This window comes from Panthera leo, chromosome B1 (genome assembly GCF_018350215.1).
Source record: "Panthera leo isolate Ple1 chromosome B1, P.leo_Ple1_pat1.1, whole genome shotgun sequence".
NCBI lineage: Eukaryota > Metazoa > Chordata > Mammalia > Carnivora > Felidae > Panthera > Panthera leo.
In genome coordinates, this window is record NC_056682.1 from 202,274,128 (window position 1) to 202,301,577 (window position 27,450).

Genomic DNA, 27,450 nt, shown 5'->3' on the forward strand with positions numbered 1-27,450 from the left:
GAGTCCCCCGGCCTCCTCGGAGTGTAAAGGGTTTTGCACTGCACCCTAAAGCACTGGGGAGCCAGGGGCGCGTTAACTCTAAGTTGGGGAGCAATGGAATCAACTGGAGGGGAGGCCAGTCCCCCCTCGTCCCCCGCAGCAGGGGACCGGGGTGGAAGCCGAGGGGCGGGAGGCAAGGACGGAACGGGGCTTCCGTGGAAGAAGAGTCTACAGGGCAGTGGATGGGGCAGGATGCCAGGCATCTGGGCTGTACCCCAGGTCTTGGGCAGGGGGTGGGCACAGAGAGCTTCCCCCAGCACGGGCAGGAGGGGAGAGGATGTGTCCCCATTAGGCTGTGGTTCCCAGGAGGCCCCCGCAGAGGCACACGCATGACATTAAAGCCGCAGGGAGCGCACAGATGGGCCAGGAGAGGGCCCGGTGCTGGGAGACGCGTCTTCCGGAACCAGGGGGAGGGTCTGCCTTGGAGGCCGGGGGGGGGGGGGGGGGGCGGGGGGACACCACAGGGAGTGGGGACGCGGCCACCCGTCCGTCCACCAGGATTTCCAACTCAGAGAGCGAGGGGGTCACAGACGTGCATGTCCCTGCCACCGCCACCCCCTCCTGAGGACAGACAGGGGACAGGAGCAAGTGTGGGGGAAAGGCAGCCAGAGAGAGGGGCGGGGGAGGTGCCAGCCCAGCGCCCAGGGGGGAGAAATCAGGGGAAACAAGTCAGAACACCCTGCAGGACCCAGAAACCCGGAGCCCCGGGAGGCAGCCAAGGTGAGGGGTAAAATGAGCAGGAGGGGGCCCCTAAGCCCCTCATCCCAGCCCTCCTGCACAGGACCCTGGGCGTCCACCTCCCAGAGAAATGGACTCAGGGATGCTCCAGACCCAGGCGGCCAGCATGGAGAGGACATAAGCACGCCGAGCTGGGGACCCCCGGCCCAGCCCCGCCCTGGCCCTCAGGCAGGAGAGCTGGGGGCTTCTCTCTGGAGAAGGTACTCAGCCCCAGAGAACAGATGCCTGGACGGTGACACGCCCGGACGCCCGGCTCCTCGTCCCCCACACCGAGGTCACCCGCCAGGATGGCCCTGGAAGCCCGAGGGGGGACCAGCCATCTTCCTAACGCCAGGAAGCCGGGGCTGACGCTTGGACACCTGCCCTGCAGGCCGAGGGAGAGAGAAAGAAATCAGCAAAGGAACGGAGGGGATGGGGCCCTGGAGCTCACCGACACTGCAGGGACCAGTGAGATGTCTCCGAAACCAGAGCAGGACCCTGGAAACTCCGCCCAGAGCCGCCTCTCTGCCCCACCCACACCCAGAACCTGTCTGTCGGACCTTCTGAAATTCCTGGAAGGTCAGGTTAAGATAAGTAGCTATCCCAGAAGAAGGACAAAAAGATAATGACATGCGAATGGAGACAAAGAGAAGAAAATTTGTGCGCCCCCCAGAGGCCTGGCAGCTGGGGAAAAGGAGCAGTAGAAAGTTCCAGAGAGTGGGAACAAGTGAAGAAAGGTGGTGCTCAAGCAGAAGGTACAAGAGCATTTCCCAGAGCCCGGGGGGGGGGGGGGGAGGGGGGGGGCCTCCCCGCTCTCCGAGCCCCTCACCCGAGGGATGGGGCCCGGCCGGCTCACCCTCTCGCCCCTTCAGCAGAGCAGGGATGCTTCCCGGCAGGAAGGAACAGTCACTGCAAAGGACAGAAATACGAAGACATCAGTCAGGTGCAAAACTGGAAAAACGCAGGCAAGGTGGCAGAGCCTTCAAAATGCGGAGGAGAAATGACCCTCGGCTTGGCCCAGGGACCCCCCCACGTGTGCCTGTCATTCTTGGGCTCATTCTGCTCCCGCCGGGAGCCGCCCAGGCAAGCACACAGGGGAGGCCCAGGCCGCAGCAGGGAGGCCGGCCCGAGGGGCTTCCCCGGGCACCCAGAGGCGAGGGTCTACCATTTGGGACATCGTGGTAAAAGGCGTCTGGAACATCTGTCGGGTTTTTGGAAGGGGACAAGGCCGACAGGTGGCGTGACGGTCAGTTCTTCGTGTCCGCTTGGCCGGGATGGTCCCCAGAGAGCCTCGGCTGGCCTGGACGTCGCCGTGAGGGTTTTCTGTGCGCGTGGCTCACATCCGCATCCGGGACCTAAGTGGAGGAGGTGCCCCCGACCATGTGGGCGGGGCCTCAGCCCGCCACTCAAAGGCCTTAAGAGCGAAAACAGGTAGAGCGGAGGGATCCTGCCTCCAGACCGGCCCGTGCCTCCCGAGCTCCCAGGCTGCAGGCCTGCCTGCTGCTCCCAGATGTTCGGGAAGAAACCACGACCTCAGGCAGCAGGTCTTTGAAAGAAGTTCTTTTATATGTGTTAATACAACGCACACGTGCACACGTGAGTGCACACGCAGACACCCCGTTCTTTTCCTTGGAGAACCCCGACTGTCACACGTACGTAGAAAATAAGCACATGAAAAATGGGTAAACATCCCAGAGAAAACAAAACTCATGCAGGAACGGAGCTAATCACAGCTCAGTAACAACAGCTAACATCTACGGGGTTCTCTGTGGCGGACGACTCTTTTTTTTTTTTTTTTTTTTTTTGAATGTTTATTTTTGAGAGAGAGAGAGAGAGACAGAGGCCAAGCAGGGGAGGGGCAGAGAGAGAGGGAGACACAGAATCCCAAGCAGGCTCCCAAGTTCTGAGCCGTCAGCACGGAGCCCGACGCGGGGCTGGAACCCACGAACCCCAAGATTATGACCTGAGCCGAAGTCGGACGCTTAACTCAGTGCACCACCCAGGCACCCCTGTGGCAGACGATTCTAACTGCTCTCACGCATATTAACATGCATTCCCCCCAATACCCATCCCAAACACAGTCATCATTTTACACAACTTACAGACCTTCCGGGGTCCTTTACCTTTCTGACCACGTGCAAGTTTTTCTCTGACCACACAGAACTATCTTCACAGAGCTGCTGCCCACCCCGGAGGCCTGGGACCTCAGCAGGGTGGTGGCCCAGGCCACGGGACTCCCCTGAAGTCTGTGGCTGGCGCCCTGGTCCCTGGGGACTCCGTCCCTGGAGAAGAGGATGCCTGGGAAAAGCGGGCCCTCTCTGCCGCCTGTATGGTCCCCGGCGCTGGAGTCACTCCGGGAGCCTCCACGCCGGCCCCGAGGCCCAGTGGCCGGCCGGGTCTGTGTCGGTCTCCAGCCGTCTCCCTCTGCTGCTGCCTCCTGCGCCTCCTCTGTGTCCTCTGTCGGGATCTGGAGGCATCCGTGGCTCCGTCCACCCTGACCCTTGCTCCCAAACCTCGACTTCTCCGAACACCCCTCCAAACGCACGCCCTCCCGGACCTCTGTTCGGTCAGCCTCCTTCCCCGGAAAGTTCCGCGCCCGTCTGGCCCGCCCGGCCCCCTCTGTCCCATGCCACCAGCCACGGCCCACGGTGTCCTCCGAAATCTTTCCGCTTTCTCCGACTCCTGCCTGCATGCCACAACATGGGGACGGCACCGAGCTCCCCCTGCCTGTCCCCCTGCACATCCCTGGTCCTCCTCCTGGGGCTCGATCCTCACCCACGGCGCACACCTGCTCCAGAGCCTTGGCCCCCTGGGAACATCCCTGATTTTCCCACGTGGGGCCCTGCTCGCCCGCCTCCCCCGCCGGTGTGTGTGCGTCAGACCCAGACCAGCGAGTGCCGTGCCTCCCACCAGCTCCCTGGGAGCCCCACGTGTCCAGGCCCACGGGCCTTCCCTACCCCGGGGGACAGACCTGGAGGAGTCCTGACTGTCCCGCCCTCCAGGGGAGCCACAGCACCCCTGTGACCTCGGCATCTTCGTCTTTAAAATCCCGAGCACAGGGGCGCCTGGGTGGCTCAGTCAGTTAAGCGTCCGACTTCAGCTCAGGTCACGATCTCGCGGTCCGTGGGTTCGAGCCCCGCGTCGGGCTCTGGGCTGACGGCTCGGAGCCTGGAGCCTGTTTCCGATTCTGTGTCTTCCTCTCTCTCTGCCCCTCCCCCGTTCATGCTCTGTCTCTCTCTGTCCCAAAAATAAACGTTAAAAAAAAAATTATAAAAAAATAATAAATAAAATAAAAAATAAAATCCCGAGCACGATCCACAGCACCACGGGGTGGCTGAGACATGTCAGTGGAATGAGGTCCAAGAGTGTGCCCGGGGGGGGGGGGGGGGGGGAGAGGCGGGTGCTGCCCAGGCGGGAGCCTCCCCTCCCCCCACCACTGGGCACCCAGCGAGCTCCTGCGGGACAGCGGCTTCGCGCCCGCGCCCTGACTCACCGCCTCCTGGCAAACACATGAGTGGCGCGTGTCGTCCTCAGGCCTCCCCTGCTCGGGGGCCGGACTCGGCGGGCGCAAACGCCGGGCTCCAAGTGCTTCTCCGACTTTCTGGAAGAGCGTGTACAGAGCGGCTGTTCGCCCTTCCTTCGGAGTTTGCTGGAGCGTGCCAGCGACGCCCCCCGTCCTGGGGTTTGCTACAATTCAGTCTTTACGACAGGTAGGGCTGTTGGGGTCCTCCAGGGCCGCCGCGGTGAGCTCTGGTGGTGGTCTGTGTCTTTCCAGGGAGGTGAGAACATCCCCTTACGGCCTGGGGACGGCTGTGGGGTCTGCGACCGTCACCTCCCTCACTCCTGAGGCCGGTGATCTGCGTCTTCCTTCCTTTTCCGCATCCTCCGGCCGGAGGCCCACAGCTTTTGGGATCCTGCAAAGGGCCACCTGGGGGGTTGGTCGGTCCCCTCTCCTGGTTTCTGTGTCCTGCTCCACTTACCGCTGGTCTTCTCGTCATCGGTCGCTTCTGGTCGCATTTGCTTCTCTTTGCGTTCCTTCTTCTTCTACTCCTTCAGGCAAGGCTCAGCTCCTTGTTTTGAGACCCGGCTTCACTGCTTTCCAGGCACCACAGTGCCTTGGAACTACCCCCCCAACACGGCTTACGTCCAATCCCACAAATCCCCATATGCTGTTCAGTTCAAAATACGCTGTAATGTACCTTCTAATTTCGTCTTCGACCCGAGGGCAGCGTGGAGCACATTCGTTGGTTTCCAAATATCGGGGGTTTTCCAGATACCATTCTGCTACTGTGATTGATTTCTAATTTAATTCCTCTGTGGCTGGAGACTGTACCTCAAATCACTTGAATCCTTATAAATCATTGAGACTTGGCTTCAGAATCTGCTGGCCGAGCGCCCGTAACGTGCACTGGCTCAAGGCGGCAGGTAGATGCAGTTCAAGCCTTGCACGTATTTGCCACTTTCTGTCCACTTGGGTCGGCTTTGAGACGTCCAATTATAAATTGCGGACTTATCTGCTGCATCTTGTAACTTCTTCCGTTTTCCCTTCATTTAGTTTGAAGTTATCTCAGAAGGATTGTGGTGCCTCCCTGCTGAATTGACCCCCTGTCACTAGGAAATTCTACTGATACTCGTCGCTCTGGAACCCACTTCAACTGGTTAATGCAGCCATGCCTGCTCTCCTCTGGCTGGTGTTTGCACGTCTGTTCTCCCATTCTGTTACTTCTACCCGATTTGTGTCTCCATATTTGAAGTTCCTAATAAGAAGCATAGTATTGGTTCCCGCTTTTCCCCTTATCCAACTGACAACCTCTGCCTTTTTACTGGAGAGTTTAGGAGGTTTACATTTAATGTAATTATTAATGCCCGGACTCAGATACACCCACCGCCTAGCTCCTGCTTTGTTCCTTTGCTTTTCTTCCACCCTCTTTTGGATTCATTGAGAATTTGCTGACATCCCGTCCTGTCTCCTGTGTTGGTTGATAAACTGTAACCTCCCGTGTCAGGGTCTGGGAACTGCTCCACCCACACCAACTGCGGGCTCGTCCCAGGGCTTCCTGGGTCCTTCTCCTCGGCGGGAGGCCGTTCAATGCCCTGAACACCACTGACTCACATTTTCTCTGGTTTTAGTTGCTTTAGTTGCTTCATCGCCTTGGCTGGAAATGGAAATCCCTATTCGTCCCTTTTTCTCAGAGCCAGCTTCTCCTGCGTGCAGCCAGACTCCTGACTGGACCCCCAACCACAGTCCTCCCGGCTCTGCCCATCCCCCAGCTCTCTTTATCCCCCAGCCCCTCCCCTTTCTCCCTCTTTATCCTCCCTGCCCTCACGTCTGTCTGAGATGCCCTCCAGCCCCTCACCTTTCTCCACCACACACCCTGCCGTGGACACCACTGCCCGTCCAGCCTGCCTCCCCCGCCAGACTGCGGGTTCCTTGAGAGTGGAGACAGACCCCAGCCCCGGCACTGCACCTGCTACATAGCTCTCAGTAGATGTAGCTTGAGTGGCTGATGAGTGGATTTTACCTTCCGCCCATGAGGTTCCGGGCCTTCCCCACCTGGGAAGAAACATAGCACTTGGGGAAAAGCTTCTCCTCCTCGTTGACCCCTGGCAGGCCCAGCTACCGGCCTCGGAGCAGGAGCAGGTGACGGCTGGTCCCTGATGTCTGAGTCACCGTACAAGGTGAGGCGTGTCCCAGCCTTGCGGCTTTGGGCAAGCACACTCCTCGCCTCTCTCGCTTTGTTTTCCTCCAGGACCGCGGCAGCTCGGGCCTCCCCGAGTCTCCCTGCGCACCGCGTGAGCTGGGTGGGCAAAGGGGCGGCCTTGCCGGCTGCTCGGTGCATCCAAACCTCTACGGCCAGTCCGTCACACCACTCAGCTGTCTTGATCGACGTCGCTGGCAGCCCGCCTCGTGCCGGGAGCTCTTCTGGGCACGTCCGGGACAAAAGCGGACAGAATCTCTGCCCTGTGGAGACAGTCGGTACACGGTGAAGCAGTGAGGGAATCGCCAAGCACGTCGGCAAGGAATGAGCTCTGGCGGAATCGTGGCACAGCTCGGTAAGGGGCCCGGCACGCGGGAAGGGGTGAGGCAGGTGCTTGGGGGGCCTCCTGAGAAGGGACCCTGAGCACAGACTTGAAGAAGGTGACCACACCGTCCGACGTGTGTTTCAGACTCGTGGCCTTGGTGCCCGCGCAGAAGGGATGGCCAGCAAAGCACCAGGACCGTCCTGGCTGAGACGCAGGTGGGAGGCGGGTGGGGGCGAGTGCTGACCCCGCGGCCAGGACGGAGGTGTCCACCACCCCAAGGACCTACATTCCCTCACGGTCAGATGGGAGGGGGCCTCGCCATTTCTGCTACCCACCCCCCGTCCCCATATCCCTAACTCATCCCAGCCTTCTTTGTCTCCTTCACAGTCATGATTTCAGGACTCTGAGCCTCGAGTTTATTTTGCCTGAGCCCAAGGTAAACGTGTCTATTTCAACCCATGGAAAAAATTTGCAGGGTTGAGTTGCATAGCTGGTTCTTTGAAATGATCACTATTTAAATAAAACATGAGGGGCGCCTGGGTGGCTCAGTCGGTTAAGCGTCCGACTTCAGCTCAGGTCACGATCTCGCGGTCCGCGAGTTCGAGCCCCGCGTCGGGCTCTGGGCTGATGGCTCAGAGCCTGGAGCCTGCTTCCGATTCTGTGTCTCCCTCTCTCTCTGCCCCTCCCCCGTTCATGCTCTGTCTCTCTCTGTCCCAAAAATAAATAAATGTTAAAAAAAAAAATTTTAAAAAAAAAATAAAATAAATAAATAAATAAATAAATAAAACATGAGATCGGACCCCAAAACAGAGAGTCCCCTTACTTTTCTGTTTCTGGGCACACGTGGCTTCTGCCCCCAGGCTTTTACTCAAGCTGCCCCCAGCCTGGTCCCCCACCTGCTGGACCCCCCCTGCCTGGACCCCACCTGCTGGACCCCACCTGCCTAGGCCCGCACCTGCCTGGGTAACTGTTACTGGCCTTTAAGCGGCCTCCCTCCAGGATGGCCTGATGGGCCGTGGTAAATTTCAGTAAGAACTTAAGAGAGAGCACCCAGGATCCCAGCACCCTGAGATCTCAGGAGCAGGGAGATAAGTTCATGCTTGGTTCACCTCTGCCTGAGCACCTGCTGTGTGCTGGCCAAGAAGCAGCGGGGATCAGACGGACCTGGTCTCTTGGGGGCCCTAGTCCCGAGAGGGGTTTTAGTCCAATGGGGGGCTCTAATACTGTTGGGGTCCTAGTCCTGCAGAAAAGTCCTAGTCCTGAGGGTAAAGCCCGATGCCTGCAAGTGGTCCTGGTCCTGAAGGCCAGTCCCAGTCCCGTGGCCCTATTCCTATGGTCGGGGGGCGGGGAGTCCTCGGGGCGCGAATACTGAGCTGACTCGGGGTGCGGGAGGCGTTGGGGGAGACATCTGTAATAGACAAAGGAGGCTGCAGGCAGGTGGGCAGGAAGCCCTACGGACCACCCGCAGGTCTGACAGCCCCCCAGGGCAGAGGCCTCCTGCGGCAGGAGTCAGGCAGAAACGTCTGGGCTTCAGCACCCCGGGTGCCCAGTCCCTGGGGCCTCACGGAACAGTGCAGCTGGGGGCCATCAGCCCAACAGCCTCCCGGCAGCTCCATAGCTGTTCCTGACGGGGGACCCCGGACCCGGCCTTCAGGCCACCTCCTCCGGCCAGAGCTGTGTCCACCCACGTCCTCCTGAGGGTCGCAGGCTCCGGCAGGCAGTGCAGGGAGAGACCAGGGGGTCAGATCCGAGACCCTGCTGCTTCAGTGGGCCCCGTGGGTCCCTTCAGGCCTCCACGCCGGGCTGCAGAGCCGACTTCGGAATGTCTGAGACGGCAGGACCCGCATCTTCCGGGGAGGGTTTTCGGGGAGGCCCAAGCAGCTCACAGGGAGAGCATCCGGCACCTCTAGAGACAGGACAGTCGTGACCAAGCCCCTTCTCTGCCCAGCCAGGAGCCTGAGCCAAGGGTCTTGTGTTCATGGACCTGAGTACCTGCCGGTCCCCACCACCGATGCCTTAGAGGGACCCTGAGCTCCGGGACACAGCCTCCAGACCCAGAGAGATGGCACTCACTGCCGAGATGCGAGCGGAGCTCGAAGCCCCGCAGAAAGCAGACGCACGCGGGGGGGCCCGCCGGGGCCACTCCGGGGGAAGTCCCACCGACCTGGAGCGGTCCTGTGTGGGGGACACCGGTCGGCTGCCCAACCGGGTTCCCGCACCCAGTGGCCAACCTGGACATCCAGCCCCCACCAGGCTTCGGAGGACAGCAGGCACAGCCACACGGGAGAGCCCCCAGCAGGGCCCCCCCTCCCGCCACCAGCAGAGCCTTCCCCAGTGCCCGGCCAGCGAAGTCATGGGTGATGTGAACCAGGTGTCGTGGGGCATTCGGAATTCGTCTCACAGCAGTGGTACAGGAGCACCCCTGCTCCGGGTCGGGGTCACCTCTGAGCGTGGAGGGAGGGGGAGGGGGAGGGGGCCAGGGAGGGGACGAGGAGGACCTCACTGTGTGTAGAGATTTATTTGTTTCTAGAAACTCAAAAGACACGAGGCTCTACAGAAAGGTCTGCTAAGCCCACGCGACTGGTAAGGGTGGAGAGGGAGTTAACCCGGAGTGAAAGTAACCATGAACCATCGCCACAAGGAATTACCGCTCAGCGGTGAAAACTCGCGGACAGAAATGAAGGCACACACAGAGGCGACGTCAGAGGGACGCAGAGGCGTGCCTGGGTGTGGGCCCGGGTGGGGACAAGTGGCCGGGGGCGGCCATAAAAGTCCCGCAAACCCGAGGCTTACAGCCGCAGAACTTACTCTCGCGTCTGCGGGGCCCCAGGTCCGAATCAGGGCCTCGGGGCCTGTGTCGCAGGCTCCGGGAGGGTCCTTCCTGCCTCCGACAGCATCCGGTGCTCCAGGCACTCCTGGGCTGGCGGCCACACGCTCCAACCTCTGCCTCCGTCTTCACGGGGCCCCCTCCCCACATGTCCCCGGGACTGTGCGTCCTCTCCTTTTCCTGTAAGGACACCGGCCGCTGGGATTAGGCCCACCCTGCTCCGGTGTCTTATCTGAACTAATCGCATCTGCAAAGACCCTATTTCTACACAAGGTCACATCCTGAGGTTCTAGGAGGGGGTGACTTTAGGAGACAGACAGTATTCAAGCGAGCACTTCCGGAGCAGAGGCTGACCACGTGTCCGTGTCTTTGCACACCCAGAGTGCCCTGTGCGGGCTCACAGCCGTGGGCTTACAGCCCCAAGGAAGCTTCCCAGCTGCCCGGCCGGACCGAGACCCCTGAGCAGGGCCCCTGGGCAGAGGCTGCGATGGGAGGGGCGGTGGGCTGGGAGGCAGGTGGGCTGCCTCCCCTCCCCCCTCTCCTTTCCTCCCCTCCTGCTCCTCCTCCTCCCCTCCCCCGGCCTCCTCTCCCCACCCCCCACCCCAGCCCCCAGACCTTCTCTCCCCTCCTCCCCCTCTTCCTCCTCCCCTGCTCCAGTGGAAAGTTCCAGGCATCAACTGGCTCAGGTAGGGAAGATCCTGGAGATTAGGAGGAAGGGAGGCCTGCTCGGTGCCCCCCTCTGGGCAGGGGGTGGGGGAGTCCGTCTGTCTGGGGAGGAAGGCTCTCCAAGAGAGAGGGTCAGACTGCCGAATGAAGAAAGGCTTTTCTCAGAGCTGTTTGTCTGGGCAGCGTGGCCTTGCAGGTGTGGACTGGGGGTGGGGGACAGGCCTGGAAGTGAGGCTCAGAGCCCCGGTCGCTGTGGGCCACCAGCCCACGGGAGTGTCCCTCCTAGGTCATTGCCCCCCGCCCCCCCCCCCCCAGCAGACCCTCCTCCTGCTGGTCATCGCCCTGCCCAGGCTCCGGCTCTCCCGAGACCTTGGCAGGGTCACCACCTCCCCTAGGGCCTGCACACCCCACAGGAGGCCAGCCAGTGTGGACAGAGCGGGGGCCCAGCATCTGGCTGTGGAGCCAGGCCAGGCCACTCCGTGCTGGGGGGGGGGGGGGGAGGGCGGGGAGGGGACAGAGGCCCTCGGGGAGGCTCAGCATCTCCACGGGGGGAGGGGCTTCCCTGGAGAGCGTGGGAAGGCAAAGCCCCTCCTCCCAGCTCAGGGTGGTCCCAGGGTGGTCCCAGGGTGGTCCCAGGTCCTGCCTGGAGGACAGTGGAGTTGACTCTGTCCCCTCAGGGGACATCCCCTCTGTCATGGTGAGTCTTGCCCCATCCACTGGGGACTGGAGGCTGCGGTCCAGGCCCCTCCCCCCAGGGCTGGCAGCTTCGGGGTCTGGGGGAGCATTGCCACCCTTTTCTTGCCTGAAAACGCCCCCCCCAACGCCCCTCGTCCCACATCCAGGACCCCCCCCAGGGCCTCCCCAGCGCCGCACAGGCCCCACAGCCACCGGGCCCCACAGCTCCTAGACCCCCACCAGCCAGCCTCAGAGAATAGGGACGCTGGCTGTGGCGTCCCTGAGGCTCAGGATGTCACTCAACTTGATGACACAATCAATGCAGAGCCTGGAAGCAGTGACAGGTGCGGGGTGGCAGGGGGAAGGGGTGAGGCCAAGCAGAACCCAGGGTCTAGGAGCCCTCGGTGAGTGGGGCACTGGACTGACACCTTCTCAGGGCATCTCAGCCAGTCCACAGAAACCCACCTCTCAGAAGAGACACCTTAGGTCTGGGAGCATCCAACCTCTAGGAGGGAGTTGGGACACTTGGTCAGGGCTTTGAAGGATGTGTAGGAGTTCTCCTCATCCCAGCTTTCAGGCTACCTACGGCCGGGGTGCAGTCCCTGACCTGCCCCACTAACCACCACTTACTATGCTCTCCTTCATGAGGTCCTCCGGGCTCTGACCCCCTCCGGTCATTCCAGGCTCCTGTGCCTTGTCCCGTGCAGCTCCTGCCTCCTCCGATGCCCTCCCCTTCTCTCCTCCGACCCCCTCCGATGCCCCCATAACAAATCCCCTCCTCTGCAGGGTGCTCCCTGGCCCTCCCCTTCCTTCCCTCCCTTCCCCTCTCCCCACAGCCCCATGTGGGTCCCCGTCTCTACCTCCCCCAACTACCACTACCTGTGTCTGGCCCTCTGTCTCTCACCAGAATGGGGGCTCCTTGGGCTGGGGCACATCTGGCTCCCCCTGTGCCCTCGTGCGGGGCCTGGCGCAGGGAGGGCTTCAGCTAGCTTGGTCCCCAGATCAGACCCCCAGCCCGTGTCAGCAAGGCCCCCAGAAAGGGTGTGCCCTCTAGGGCCACCTCTACACTGAATCACAGCGGGTCTCTGCACTGGAGGCTCATGGGTTTTAAAACTTTCTCCTGGAATAATTCACTCTTTGCTGTGACCCGATTATCTCTCTGGGTTCTGGGCAGAGTTGCTAAGTGCACGTCTGACGGTGGATGGGTGGGCAGGCTGGTGCCGCTGTGGCGGAGGGAGGGAGAGAGGGAGGGAGGGCTTCTCCCCTGCGTGCCCAGAAAGCCCCTCCCCCTGCCCTAGGCCCCTCTCTGGCCCAGCCCCACCGTGAAAGCGGGGAGAGGGGGCCCTGGAACCAGGCAGGCATAGGAGGCCCTACAAAGAAGCCAGGCTCCGGGCCGAGGGACCCTGCCTCCTCCCAGGCGTCCCGGAGCCTGGGACGGGGCCCAGCTCCCAGCCTCAGCACCCAGACCACGGCCTGGGACAAAATCAGGAGGACCAGGAGGAGCCCCACTTCCCCGATGGGACCCTGAGACCACACCCCCTCCCTGAGCCTGAATCTCCCCGGCTGCAAAACAAAGTTATTGGTGCCTCCCTTGCAGCGTAGCTGGGGGGGGCCAAGCAAGCAAACAGTTCTGACATCATCCGGAAAGTGAGCGTGTTTGTCCCCTGAGAGGCTCGTCCTCAAGCTCAGACGCGCTGTGGGGACGGACCCATTCACGCAGCAAACACTCCAGGCGCCCGCCGTCGACGGGGAAGCACACACAGTCCTGTGCACACACACATGCGAAACCACACATACTCGTGGGAAACACATGCACACACACAGGCTGCACACACACACACACTCATGCATATGCATACACACACACACACAGATGTATACGCAGACACAGGCAAACCTGCACACGTGTGTGCGTATACATGCAATGTGGGCACGCATACATGTGCACACGTAGGCATGGATACACATACATACAGGGACATGGATGCATACATGTGTGCACTCACACACACGCACACATAGGCACACATACAGAGCTCTAAGCAGAGGAACAGGGCAGATTGGGGGAGGAGGGGAGGGGAGGAGGGGAGGAAGGGAGGGGAGGGGAAGGGGGAGGGGAGGGGAGGGGAGAGGGGGAGGGGAGGGGAGAGGAGGAGGGGAGGGGAGGGGAGGAGGGGAGGGGAGGGAAGTGGAAGGGAGGGGAGGGGAGGGGAGGGGGGAGTGGAAGGGAGGGGAGGGGAGGGGAAGGGAGGGGAGGGGAGGGGAAGGGAGGGGAGGGGAAGGGGAGGGGAGGGGAAGGGAGGGGAGGGGAAGGGGAGGAGGGGAGGGGAGGGGAGGGGAGGGGAGGCTCCGTGGGCCCTCCCTTCTCTGGGTCCAGCCTCCCCTGGGAGAAGGGACCCTTGCTCTGCCCTACTCTGCCCTCAGGACACCTAGGGGGGGCCTGGGAGAGGCCCCCAGCAGCACCCACGCCCCCAGGTGGCCCCAGGAGGCACAGCAGAGGACGCTGGAGTCACTGCTTCTCACACTGATGCCTCTCGTGTCCAGCTGCCTCCACCCTCTGCACCTCCCGGGACCAAAGTGAGTGCAGGACCTGAAGCCACGGGATCCCGCCCACACTTTCTCTCCAGCCGAGAGGGCAATGCCAGGGCCTCTGGGAGGGAGAGGGCTGTCCTTGGCCAGAGATGCCACAGGCCTTGGGAGACCCCAGACTTATCCAAGGCCAGACTCTGAAGCCCACTGAGTGCCCCGCCCCCCACGGGAGCCAGAGCAGACCCCACAGGGCGGTGGACAGACTCCCTGGGCCAGGAGGCTGGGACCCGCGCCCTCACCCTGCCAGCTGCCACAGGGCCCTGCGGACGGCACGCAGCCTCCCCGGGCCTCGGACGTGACCACCTCCGTCCCCCGGCTCTGGGTTCTGTGAGGTCCCTGGTGTGAACCTAGGAGCCGGTGCCGAGGTCCCACAGTGACCCGCACGCCCGGCTGAGCCTGAGCGGATCACCCAACCTGGTGGAAAAGCTGGGGCAGCGGAGGCCGGGTTCCGAGATCTGCACCAGGGGTCAGTCACCGGTAACAGAAGCCGCTCACAGAGCTGCAGCAACACTAAATTTAAAAAGAAATTTAGTGGCTCCGTCGGTTTAAGCGTCCGACTTCGGCTCAGGCCACGATCTCGCGGTCCGTGAGTTCGAGCCCCGCGTCGGGCTCTGTGCTGACAGCTCGGAGCCCGGAGCCTGCTTCGGATTCTGTGTCTCCCTCTCTCTGCCCCTTCCCTGCTCATGCTCTGTCTCTCTCTATCTCTCAAAAAAGTAAATAAATGTTAAAAAATATATATATACATATTAAAAAGAAAAATGAAAAACGTGTATTAACTTCTAATTGAATGTCCATTACTTTTTGAATTTGAATTTTTTTTCTTCTTCTTTTTCTTTTCTTTAAATTGAAATTCAAGTTAGTTACCATCCGGTGTCGTCTTCGTTTCAGGAGTAGAACCCAGTGATTCATCGCTTACCTGTGACACCCCGTGCTCATCCCAGCAAGGGCCCTCCTTAACGCCCACCACCCATTTGAGCCCATCCCCCACCCACCTCCCCTCCAGCGACCCTCAGTTTGTTCTCTGTATTTTTTAAATTTGTTTATTTATTTTTGCTTCCCTTCCCCTATGTTCATCTGCTGAGTTTCTCAAATTCCACATGAGTGAAGTCAGATGATGCCTGCCTTTCTCGTACTGACTTATTTCACTTAGCATAAGTCCCTCCCGTTCCATCCACGTAGTGGCAAATGGCAAGATTTCATTCTTTTTGACTGCCGAGTAGTACTCCACTGTGTATATAAACCACATCTTTTTATCCATTCATCCATCGATGGACATTTGGGCTCTTTCCATACTTTAGCTCTTGTCGATAGTGCTGCTATAAACATGGGGGTGCATGTGCCCCTTCGAAACAGCATTTTTGCATCCTTTGAATAAATACCTAGTAGTGCAATTCCTTCTCAAGTGCACATGGAACATTCTCCAGAATAGATCACATACTGGGTCACGAATCAGCGCTCAACAACTACAAAAAGAATTGAGATCATACTGTGCATATTTTCAGATCACAACACTGTGAAACTTGAAATCAACCACAAGAAAGAATTTGGAAAGCCCTCAAATACATGGAGGTTAAAGAACATCCTACTGAAGAATGAATGGGTTAACCAGAAAATTAAAGAAGAAATTAAAAACACATGGAAACAAATGAAAATGAAAACCCTACCGGCCGAACCCTTTGGGATGCAGCAAAGGCAGTCCTAAGAGGAAAATGCATTGCAATTCAGGCCTCTCTCAAGAAGCCAGAAAGGTTCCAAACACACAAGCTAACCTCACACCTAACGGCATTGGAAAAGATGTAGCAAATGAAGACCAAAGCTAGGAGAAGAAGGGAAATAATAAAGATTAGAGCAGAAATAAACAATATAGAATCCCCCCCCAAAAAAACCCAGTAGAATCCCCCCCCAAAAAAAACCAGTAGAATAGATCAGTGAAACTAGGAGCTGGTTTTTTGAAAGAATAAACAAAATAAATTTGTTTATTCTAGCCAGATTTATCAAAAAGAAAAGAGAGAGGACCCAAATAAAATCACAAATGAAAGAGGAGAGATCACAACTGACACCACAGAAATACAATTGTAAGAGAATAGTATGAAAAATTACATGCCAACAAGCTGGACTATATGGACGAAATAGGCAAATTCCTAGACATTCACATACTACCAAGTCTCAATCAGGAAGAAACTGAATTTCAAATTAATTAATTCCCTCACTCTGGTAACTAAGACACCTTCAGGCATGGCTGGATCCAGGGGCTCTGTGACATCACCTCTTGCTGTCTTTTGCTGCTTTCCTCTGTATTGGACTCATCCTCAAGCCGCTTCTCCCCAGGTGGTGGCCAGGTGGCCCCAGCAGCATAACAAGGCCACCAGTGGTAGCCAATGTCCCGCAATTGGTCCAGTGTGGGTCCATCACTTGGGCTAGAGGGACACAAGTCCCTTCCTGTTGGCCATTCCTGGGTCCCTGGAATAGGAGAGGTGTCAAAACAACCCAGACCACATGGAGTGAGCATCAGGAGGGCTCCCTGGAAGAAGGGATACCTAAGCTGAGGGATGGGGGGGGGGGGGCAGGGGAAAGGACATCTCTTTCAGGCTACAGAAAGGCATGTGCAAAGGCCCAGAGGCCCAGTGTGTAGGTGCTGGCACACAGCATCAAGGGACCCCACGTACTTCCCCTGTCTGGTGAGCCAAGTGGCACAAAGGGGAAGGTAGGAGATGAGCAACGTGTCGCACTGCCGTCCGCACCAGAGCTAAGCAGTGTAGACATGATCCCGTTGGCAGTCAGGACGTGCGGACGTGTTAGGCCTGACGGATGGTCCCATTCGTGGCCGGGGGGCCCTGGCGACCCACCAGGCACTGCCGTCACTTCCCGTGGATGGGATCGGGGGCCAGACGTTGCCCCGGCCGTGCAAGGACTCACAGGTCCCCCCATCTGGCAACCTCGGTGTCCCGGCCTGAAAAACCGGGAGGGGTCCCAGGGGCTGCCAGCTGTCTAGACGTTCTGTTGTGCGAGGGGAAGGCTGCTCTCAGATGCCGAGAAGGACACCGTCCCAGCCCATCCAGGGCATCTGCGGTGACCGCCCAGGCGCTCGGCAGGAGACGGGCCTGGAGTTGCTCCCACAAAAGCGGTGCTGCACCCAGGGGGGTGGCAAGGGGGCCTTAGGGCCGCCCATCGGCGTCCATCAGGCTCGGAATCTGATCACTTAAGCTCAGCCAGTCCGGGGGGCGATCCAGGCCCCGATGTGGCCCTGCAGTAAAATCACTCCACGTCTTGTCATTGGATTCTCCCCGCAGCACTGGTTTATTGGCTCTCCAGCTTTTAAACAGCAACCAGCGGGCAGGTGAGGGCACCCCTCTGCCGCCTGGTCAGCGTCCCCCCCAGGGGCCTGGCCACCATTCGATGTCCAGAGAGTGGCCCCAGGGCCAGGTCACGCTACGTCAACTCGTCACCTGCTCCATCAGGGTGACCTCCGGATGCCCCAGCCTTGGTGGTTTCCCGGTGGCCTCCTGTCCAGGGCCGGCTGCCCCCACCCCTTCCCCATGGAATTCTGACAGCCGGGGCCATGAAAGGAGAAAGGGTGCAAAGCGCCCCAGCCCCGGCAGGACCCAATCCCGCCAGCCCTGAGGTACAGGTGGTAACAGGGTAACTTGAGGGGAGCTCCTCTGGCCGCCAGTCCATCCGCCCAGCCAACGCCCACCAGTCCTGCCCCTCAACCGCGCCCCCACACGCCCACCGTCCACCTACCCGCACACCGTCCAGGCGCCACCGACCCGCTCCGGGTGCCTGAGTCACCACCTCCCCCCGGCACGCGCCTGAGTAATTCTTCATCTCGTCCCTCGCCAACGCCAACGCCAACGCCAGAACCTCCACCCCGTCACCCATTCGACCACCAACACTGATCCACCCCTACTCACGTGGGAGCCCACCCCGCACACCCTCCCCTCACCTCCCATACTCACCCACTCAGGGACCCGTGCCTGGAGCCCACCACTATCCCACCCTCCCTCCACTTGCCCGTCCAGCCAGTCGTCACCCTTTCACCTCCCCAGCTCCCGCCAGTCACCCTCAGTCAGGCCTCCCCCTGCCAAGCCGTCCGTAGCTCACACCTTCCCACGCAACCAACAACCCAGGCGAGCACCAGAAGGACCTCCCATCCACCCACCTGTGGCTCCGCCCATCCACCCACCTGACCCCGCCCACCCACCTGTGGCCCCGCCTATCCACCCACCTGACCCCGCCCACCCACCTGTGGCTCCGCCCATCCACCCACCTGTGACCCCCACCCATCCGCCCACCTGACCCCGCCCACCGACCTGTGACTCCCCTCACCCACCCGCCTGACTCCACCCACCCACCTGTGACTCTGCCCATCCACCCATCTGATCTCGCCCATCCACCCACCTGACCCCGCCCATCCACCCACCTGTGACTCCGCCCACCCACCCACCTGTGGCTCCACCCATCCACCCCCCTGACCCTGCCCATCCACCCACCTGTGACTCCGCCCACCCGCCTGTGACCCCCACCCATCCACCCACCTGACTCCGCCCATCCGCCCACCTGTGACTCCGCCCATCCACCCGCCTGTGGCTCCGCCCATCCACCCGCCTGTGACTCCCCTCACCCACCCGCTTGACTCCGCCCACCCACCCACCTGACTCCACCCACCCACCTGTGACTGCCCATCCACCCATCTGATCTCGCCCATCCACCCACCTGACCCCGACCATCCACCCACCTGTGACTCCGCCCGCCCACCTGTGACTCCGCCCATCCGCCCACCTGTGACTCCGCCCACCCACCCACCTGTGGCTCCACCCATCCGCTCACCTGTGACTCCGCCCACCCACCCCATTCCCCCCACTAGCCGACCCCGCAATACCTGGCGTTGCTCTGGAGCCCTGGCCTACGCGGGGTCACACAGACGGGGCTCCCTTCGTGGTGACAGGGCCAGAGGGAAGCAGAGTAGCAGAGTGAGCGTGGCGGGGCGTCTGCTTCAGACGAGGCGGCTGGAAGGCCTCTCTGAGGAGGCGTGGGAATGGGGTTCGGGAGGCAGACTGCCACCTGGAAGGGCGTCCACACGGAGGGAACAGCAACCGCAGAGCTGCGGCTGGAAGGGGCCCGGAGTCCGAGGAGACGCAGGCTCCGCCGGCCTTTCTAGCAGGGGGGCCCAGGCGCCCCGGGGGCTGCAAGCAACGCGTGACACGGTCCGTCCTGCCTTCTAACGGCTTCTGCGTGGAGGCCAGGTCTTAGGGACACGAGGGTTACGTGCTCGTCCAAACCCGCGGAGTGTGCAGCTGCCAGGGTGACCCCGACGTACGGTGTGGGCTCTGGGCGAGGACGACACGGGAGCCGGGCTTGTCCCACTCCGGCGGGGACACTGGTGGGTGGCCAGGGAGTCTGGGGGGGGTGGGGGGTTGGGCAGGGAGGGCACCGGGAGGTCTCGCCACCTGCCACTCCAATTTGCTCTGAACCTAAAACGGCTCTAAGAAGTAAGGTCTTTACAAGGAGAGGACGCGCTGGACGAGGTGCCATCTGCAGCCCAGGGGCCTCCCCGGCCGCCCTGCAGGCCCTGACCCTGGACATCCGGGCTCCAGGCTGCGAGAGAACACAGCGGGGGGGCTTGTCCCAGCAGCCGGGGACAGGGATTATCTGATGTATCGGCTGTGAGGAGCATCGGGGTCGCATCTGAGCCAGCAGGACACACAGAGGGGGAGCGCGGGAGGGGCCTCCCTGGGGGTCCCAGGGAGCAACGGGAAGAACGAGCCCCATCCGCCCCACTGCTCCTCCCTGCTCCCCCTGCACGACCCTGTGCCCCACCATCCTGCAGCCCAGGCCCTGTGCCCAGTCTCCACTGGCCGCAGGGTCCCCAGGAGCAGGGGGCCGTGGAGCCCACGCAGGCCCCTGGGACGTGACGCCTCCTGTCCCTCTAGCCTCTTGTCCCGTGAGGGGCCATGGCAGTGTCACGCTGGCCACAGCGGGGAAAGTGGCCGGGGGGCCCTGGACTGCAGGGGAGGGACCAACAAGGAAACAGGCGGCATGAGCCAGAGCCGTGGGGCAGGAGGCGGACGAGGCAGGCTGGGGAGGTGCGGAGCATAGGGAAGCAGAGGCAGAGGCGGCCCCCCACCCCCCTGGGTGCCAGTGGCCCCAGGCACACGGCCATCCCCAGGACACAGCTAAGTGGGGCCGTCTCTGCCCAGATCTGCGCTTACGGGAGAAGCACCTGAGGAATCATCGCGGACTTGGCCTTCTGTTCTGATTCCCAAAGAACTCTGAGCCCCAGCAATGGCCTCAGAGACCTCAGTGACGTCCTCCCGGCCAGGTCCATGCTGAAGGCTCATCCAGCTCTGCTCTGAGTACATCCCTTTGGACCAGCCGGGGGGGCGTCTGGCCAGGACGTGTGACCCAAAGGAGAAATCAGCCACTCGTGGGCAAGGACCTGTGCTAGGAATGTGACGGTCAGCCGCTCTGTCACCCTGAGGGAGTCGACCCACCCCTGGCTGGGGCAGAAGACGAAACCGCCCCCCAGCCTGCGTGGGAAGACACCATCTTAATAGGGTGAGTGAAGTTCAGAAAGAATATAAGCGCTGAGTTTATGAAAAAGCAGCACCCCGGCAGAAGAGCAAAGGATCAGGGCTTCGGGGAAAATCTTTCCTCTCAAATAAATTTGTTCCATGAGACACAAAAAGGGATTTTAAAAGATTCACTGTGTGGGGCACTGGGATGGCTCAGTCGGTTAAGTGTCTGACTTCCAGTTTCGGCTCAGGTCGTGATCTCGAGGTTCACGAGTTCGAGCCCCACGTCGGGCTCTGTGCTGACAGCTCAGAGCCTGGAGGCTGCTTTGGATTCTGTGTCTCCCTCTCTCTCTGCCTCTCTCTCTGTCTCAAAAGTAAATAAATATTAAAAACAAAACAGAAGATTCGCTGCGTGGTCAACGAGCTGCAGGGGTGGGGGCAGGGGGCAGCTTCTCTAAATCAAAGGCAGGCCGAGACCTCAACAGCTGGAAGGTGGAGGAACCAAGCATCCGTGGAAGAACGGACGGATGAACGAGACGTGGTCCAGCCACACGATGGGATGTTCCTCGGCCTGAAAAAGCAAGGACACCTGCCACCTGCCGCCACGTGGATGAACCTGGAGGACATTAAGCTCGGTGAAATAAGCCAGAAACAAAGGGACAAATACAGTATGGCTCCGTTTATATGAGGTCCCTAGAGGAGGCAGCTCCCAGAGACAGAAGCAGGACGGGACCTGGGACACAGTTTCTTTTTGGGAAGACAGAAAGCGTGCTCGAGGTGGAGGGTGGGGGTGCTGAAAACAGGTAAGATGCCAATTCTTACGTGTATTTACCACAATAATAAAAAAAGGGGGAAGAAACAAGCTTAGACACACCAGGTGTTGTGATCAGCATAAAGAAGGTTCTAGAAGGCAGCATCTACTAAGCGACCACACAAGCCAGGCAGTGGGTGCCACACCCTAGGGGGCTCAGCCCTTCCCGGCTGACTTCCTCACACTATACACAAGAGTGAATTCCAGATAAACTGGAGATCTAAATGCAAAATGTAAAGCAATAAGCCTTTTTTCAAAAAATGTTTTACATTTATTTATTTTTGAGAGACAGACAGACACAGAGAGCGAGCAGGGGAAGGGCAGAGAGAAGAGGAGACACAGAATCTGGAACCCAAAGCAGGCTCCAGGCTCTCAGCTGTCGGCACAGAGCCCGACGTGGGGCTCGAACCCACGAACCGTGAGATCGTGACCTGAGCCAAAGTCAGACGCTTAACCGACGGAGCCCCCCAGGCGCCCCAACAATAAGCTTTTAGAGGAAAATACAGGTAATCATCTTCATGACCTTAGCGTAAAATAAACAAAGATTTCTCGAACATTAGCCGCCAAAAATGTGATAGTCTTTGGCTCGTAACCTAGATTGGACTATGTTAACACTTCCTGTCACAAAAGACAGCGTTACAGTCCGACAAAGGACTCACAACCGAAACACGTAAAGATTTCACATAAATCAGGAAGACGAGGTCGACAAGACCACAGAAAAACGGACAAAAACTGGAACGGGCACTTGACAAAAGAGGAAATTGAAACAGCTGATAAATACGGAAAACAAGGTTCAACGTCGTTAATCAGAAAACGCACATTAAAACCTTCTTCGCTGTGTGATTCCGTCCCACAGCCACCAAATGCTGGCAAGGATGTGGTGATGGAGCCCACGCGTGTGCAGGTGGCCGTGGGGCTGGTGCAGCCACTGCGGGAGCTGCCGGTGGGGGGGACCATGTACCCTGAGGTCCAGGACGCCGCTCGTGGGTACGCGAGCAGGAGAAAGGCGCCCAGGTGTCCCCCCCTCCCCGCACCACACGGCCCACCCCGGCCCCCAGACACACACACGGGGAGGAGGTGGGCACTGCCCGACTGCGGGCTGGCAGAGCCTGTCCCTGCCACCCCGGGGTGGGGGGCCGCGGTGACCAGAGGGGCCTTCTAGGGCCCCGGGCACGACACCAGCCACAGAGTCGTGTCCAGTTATAAAAACCCACTGATGATGTGAGTCCCACGCAGGCGTGAGGGCGTCCGTCAGCCAGGGCTGCCCTGACACCTTGAACACACACTCCCAGCCTCTCATGCGCCAGGAGACCAAAGTCCCAGATCTAGGTGTCAGCAGGCCTGGGCCTGTCCCAGACTCTCCCCTCCCCCCACTTCCGGGGCCTCGATGGCGCCTTTGGTGCCCCTGGCTTGCAGACACACGGCCCCCGACACTGCCTCTGTCTTCGCACGGCTTTCTCCCTGGGCCTGTATCCAAATGTCCCCTTTTCATAAGGACACAGGTCATAATGGACAAGGGCCCACCCGAATGGCCTCATGTTAGCCAATTACACCTGGAAGGACCCTATTTCCAGAATACGGTCACGTTCTGAGGTCCTGGGGGCTGAGACGTCAACACAGGAATTTGGGGGGAACACGGTTCAATCCCAAACAAGGCGTGTGTGTCTATAATATGCATTTATACTTCAATAAAAGTAGTTTCGAACAAATCAAAGAACAGCTGGATGTATCACAGGCTTCTGACAAGCCGGGCACCCCTCTGGGCACTTCGCAGGTGTCACCCTGCCCTCCAGTGTTGCTCCAGAGCCTGGAGAAAGAGGCCTGGATTTGGGGCGGGGCAGAGAGAAAGAGAGGGGGCCTGCAGCGTGCCCGAGGCAGGCCGGCCCCCCACCCCGGGCACTTGCCTTCCGGAGGGTGTGCGCTCCCGCGTGACGTCCAAAGGCCAGCTGCGTCTCAGTCACGGCCACGCAGGAGGCTGGGCCCGCCGGGCCCCGGTGCCCCGGGCCCACCTGTCTGCTCCTCGTCCGGAAGGAGCATCTTCCCAGCAGCTCCCGAGACCCCTGAGAAAAGTGGCCCCACGGTGGCCCCGGCTGCTCTGTCGTCACGTGGTGAGAGGTTGAGCCTGACCGGGTGTGATGCAGGCTGGCGTTGCTGACCGGTACGAGACCTCCCCTGTGCCCCCCTCATCCTCACTCTCGTGGCTCACATTTGCTTTCTCCCCTCGAAGCTCAAGGCAAGATAATGCGGGACAGAATTCTAGATAATCCGCTCCGTCGACGGGAAGAAACGCAACAAAGTCTTCGAGGTAAGAAGTGAGTGGCAGGGCAGGCTTGACGCTGGGACAAAGGAGAAAGTTGGAGGAACGTGTCCAAGGCACAAAGGAAATGGACCCCCCGAAGGTGAGCGGTCGCCCGAGGAGGAGGCAGGGAGCCGGGCGGCCTGGCATCCCTGTGGGCAAACGGTCCCGAAGGAGATGGGGAAGCCAGGGGGCCAGAGTGACGCCCGGGACACGATGGAAGGAAACTTTCCGGCTCCAGAAGTTGAAACTGCGGGCACAAGTTGAAACTGCGGGCAGAAAGAAGGCTGCCAAAGGATATGTCGGTAAAATATTCCAATTTCCGGGAAATCAAGGCATCTGGAAAGCTTCCAAGGGAAGACAATAAACTGATGATCTTGCGACAGTCACCCCTGGTTTGAGCTCATATTCCCCAGTGAAATAGAAGATGCCAGAAGACCAGGGGATACCGGATGCTGGGAACGGGACGACCCGAGCGCCTCGCCCGTCTGTGAAAGCACCAGGAGGATGGCCCGGGACCTCTCTCTGTAAAAGCTGCTTCCCCGTGATTCCCCAAAGACCCAAGGCGGCCGTCCGAAGTGACGCGACAATGGGGTGTCGCGATGGGACACAGGCGGCTGGGATGTCGGGGCCAGATACAAACAGGAGTTGAGAGGAGTGAGCCTGCAGCAGACAGGAGCTGTAACTGAGACCCTAAGCGGAGCCCCGGAGGCGAGCACTTGTAAAACCCAGGTGCCCACCGGACAGGATGCTTTCACCAACCTCGGAGCGATTCAAACGTGAAAGCAAGAAGTGGGAGCTGTGCGTGGTCTGAGGGAGTGAATGGACCGCGGAAAGGCTGGAGACGCCACAGAAGGGAGGCTTCCTCCGTCTTCTGAACCGGGCTCAGAGGTTACTGCTTACACCCAGAGGATTAGATAAACAGAAGTTTACGACGGCTTAAAGAAGAAAGTGGTAAAATAGAACGCATGACGTCTGCCCTCTGAATCATCACAGAGGACTCTGAAGGGGGAAGAAAATACGTGACCAGAAAGAAACAAAATGGAAGGAATAACCCAGCAAGGGGCGGGGGGGGGGGTGGGTGACAAATCTCATTCCAAACTTAGCAGTGAGGACGCCTGGTTGGTAAAAATAAATGATTCAGGGCTCCCGGGTGGCTCAGTCGGTTAAGCGTCTGACTCCTGATCCCGGCTCATGATCTCACGGTTTGTGGGATCGAGACCCGTGTTGGGCTCCGCACTGAGCGTTGAGCCTGCTTGGGATTCTTCTCTCTCCCTCTCTCTCTGCCCCTTCCCACCCTCCTCTCTTTCTCTCTCTAAATAAATAAATAAACTCTAAAAATAAATAAATGCTTCAACGTCTTGGCGCTTACAAGAGATAACATAAAAGAAAATAAAGCAACAGTAGGTGAGGCGGGTAGGAGAAAGACACAGGTCGACATAAACATGAGGGGAGCTGCAGAGGAAGCATTAATATTGCAACACTGAATTTAGAGCAGAACGCACTCGGGATTACCACCGGGGATCATTTTATATCTTGTTTGAAGGTGCAAATAAAGATGGAGAATGGCCGCGAACATTTGTGAGCTGACCAAGATAGCAACCGAACACAGAAAGAAAGAAAGAAAGAAAGAAAGAAAGAAAGAAAGGGAAAGAAAGAAAGAAAGAAAGAGAGAAAGAAAGAGAGAAAGAAAGAAAGGGAGAGAGAAAGAAAGGGAGAAAGAAAGAAAGAAAGGGAGAAAGAAAGAAAGGGAGAGAGAAAGAAAGGGAGAAAGAAAGAAAGAAAGAAAGAATGAAAAATGAAAGGGAGAAAGAAAGAAAGGGAGAAAGAAAGAAAGAAAGGGAGAAAGAAAGAAAGGGAGAGAGAAAGAAAGAAAGAAAGGGAGAAAGAAAGAAAGAGAGAGAAAGAAAGAAAGAAAAGAAAGGAAGGAAGGAAGGGAGAAAGAAAGAAAAAAAGGGAGAGAGAAAGAAAGGGAGAAAGGAAGGAAGAAAGAAAGATAGAAAGAAAGAAAGAAAGAAAGAAAAGAAAGGAAGGGAGAAAGAAAGAAAGATGAAAGAAAGAAAGGAAGGAAGGAAGAAAGAAAGATGAAAGAAAGAAAAGAAAGGAAGGAAGGAAGGGAGAAAGAAAGATGAAAGAAAGAAAGAAAGAAAGAAAGAAAGAGAGAAAGAAAGAAAGAAAGATGAAAGAAAGAAAGAAAGAAGAAAGAAAGATGAAAGAAAGAAAGAAAGAAGAAAGAAAGGGAGAAAGAAAAGAAAAGAAAAGAAAAGAAGGAAGGGAGAAAGAAAGAAAGAAAGGGAGAGAGAAAGAAAGGGAGAAAGGAAGGAAGAAAGAAAGATAGAAAGAAAGAAAGAAAGAAAGAAAAGAAAAGAAGGGAGAAAGAAAGAAAAGAAAAGAAGGGAGAAAGAAAGAAAGATGAAAGAAAGAAAGAAAGGGAGAAAGAAAGAAAGAAAAGAAAGGAAGGGAGAAAGAAAGATGAAAGAAAGAAAGGAAGGAAGGAAGGAAGGAAGGAAGGAAGGAAGAAAGAAAGAAAAGAAAGGAAGGAAGGAAGGGAGAAAGAAAGATGAAAGAAAGAAAGAAAGAAGAAAGAAAGAAAGGAAGGGAGAAAGAAAGAAAGGAAGGAAGGAAGGGAGAAAGAAAGGAAGGAAGAAAGGGAGAGAGAAAGAAAGGGAGAGAGAAAGAAAGGGAGAAAGAAAGAAAGAAAGAAAAGGAAGGAAGAAAGGGAGAGAGAAAGAAAGGGAGAAAGAAAGAAAGAAAAAGAAAGGAAGGGAGAAAGAAAGAAAGCAAGAAAGAGAAAGAAAGAATGAAAGAAAGAATGAAAGAAAGAAAGGAAGGAAGAAAGGGAGAGAGAAAGAAAGGGAGAAAGAAAGAAAGAAAGAAAGAAAGAAAGAAAGAAAGAAAAGAAAGAAAAGGAAGGAAGGAAGCCAACCCCTTAGGAACGTAAACGTTTTGGAGCAAGAAGGACATAAAATAAAGGTCTGTTTGTAATAAAATAAGCATAAGGACACTCAACAGCAAAACCTGGGAGGCAGAGCCAAAACCGTCATCAGCCGTAAATCCACAGCTTCAGCAGCTAATGCGATTTTTAAAAGATCCAAGAAGTAAGCTTGGCCTTCAACTCGGGAGTTTGGAAAAACACTTCGGGTTTAAAAGGGTGTCTGGCGAGTGGCCCTTAACCCAGGCCCAGCGACGCCCCCTGGAGACCCTGGATGCGCGGAGAAAGCTGGTCAGCGGGCCAGCGGGCGACCCGAGCTGGGGAACAGACCCGGTGGGGAGCAGCAGGGCTCCGCCGCCCCTCGGCCTGCCTGCCCCCGCGGTAGGGACCCCGTGCCTGAGCACGAGGGCCCCTTTCCCGAGGTCCCGCCGTCCTGCCCCAGAGCCCGCTCTTCCCGCGAGGCCGGCGGCTTCCAGAACCCCAACAAGAGCCCGGTGGGCAGTGAGGAAGCCTCCTGCAGGAGACAGACGCCGTGCTGGGGATGTGGGGTGAACGGGCCCGGGAAGTCGGGGGGACAGGAGCGGCCGCGGTGCATACAAACCCCAGCTGGGCCGTGAGCCTCTGCCCAGACCAGGTGACGGGGCGGTGAGGGGCCGTCACCATGACGCCAGGCCTGGGATCTTCAGTGAGGAAACAAGGCGGCCGGGGAGCAGAGCCCTCTGAGAACCCCGGGCCCAGGGCCAGTGCCACCACATCGGCACCTCTGAGCTTCGAGACCCACGGGACACGTGCTTTGTCTCACCTCGCTCCCGGATCGGGGGAAGTGGCGGCCGTGCGTTCAGTCTCGTTTGAGATGAGAACCACACGGCAGCACCTACAGATGCCCCCCAAGTTTTGATCCCCTCCTCCGCTTCATCATCCGCCCCAGCAGGGGAGTGCCCGCTGAGGTCCTCGCTGCGTCCCGCCCCCCAGATCGGGGTCCCTCCACACGAGGCTTTGCTTACCACCTGGGACCGCCTGAGACCCAAGCTTTCAGGTCGACTGGGGAAAATCTGGAGCCCAGCCCCTCGTCGTCACAACCCGGGGGCCTGCGGCCCCCGGTTGCCGTAGAAACCCCACAGCCTGGGCCCCGTTTGATTTCCCAGCACCCCGGAGCACGGCTGCTACATCTCTGGGCTGGGCTGGGCCACCGTCGCTGCCCTTGGCAATGATCCAAAACCAGCTGGTCGTTTGCCGTTTGGAACAGAAAACCCTGCTGCAGAAGAGACTGTCGGGAGCAGAAGGACCCCAGAGGAAAGAGCTAACGTTTATTTATGACCCTCCGATCGCGGGGCTGTGAGAGCCGTGCTTCCTGTTCTCGTG

At 58.6% G+C, this 27,450-nt stretch overlaps 1 protein-coding gene and 1 long non-coding RNA gene across 2 annotated transcripts; one reads left to right on the forward strand and one right to left on the reverse strand.

The window, feature by feature from the left end:
- Window positions 1-640: 640 nt before the first annotated feature.
- On the reverse strand, window positions 641-2,056 carry LOC122217270. Its single transcript, XR_006201376.1, has 3 exons — window positions 1,922-2,056; window positions 1,613-1,665; window positions 641-1,141 (listed from the first exon to the last, which is right to left on the reverse strand). It is a non-coding gene; the product is annotated as an uncharacterized LOC122217270 (long non-coding RNA).
- A 6,804-nt stretch (window positions 2,057-8,860) lies between these two features.
- Window positions 8,861-27,198, forward strand: LOC122218546 (basic salivary proline-rich protein 1-like). The gene is made up of 7 exons (XM_042936747.1): window positions 8,861-9,151; window positions 13,424-13,525; window positions 13,889-14,014; window positions 21,717-21,847; window positions 22,892-22,968; window positions 26,335-26,582; window positions 27,061-27,198. The coding sequence occupies exons 1-7, from the start codon at window positions 8,861-8,863 to the stop codon at window positions 27,196-27,198; spliced, it is 1,113 nt and encodes a 370-aa protein (XP_042792681.1).
- Window positions 27,199-27,450: the final 252 nt, after the last annotated feature.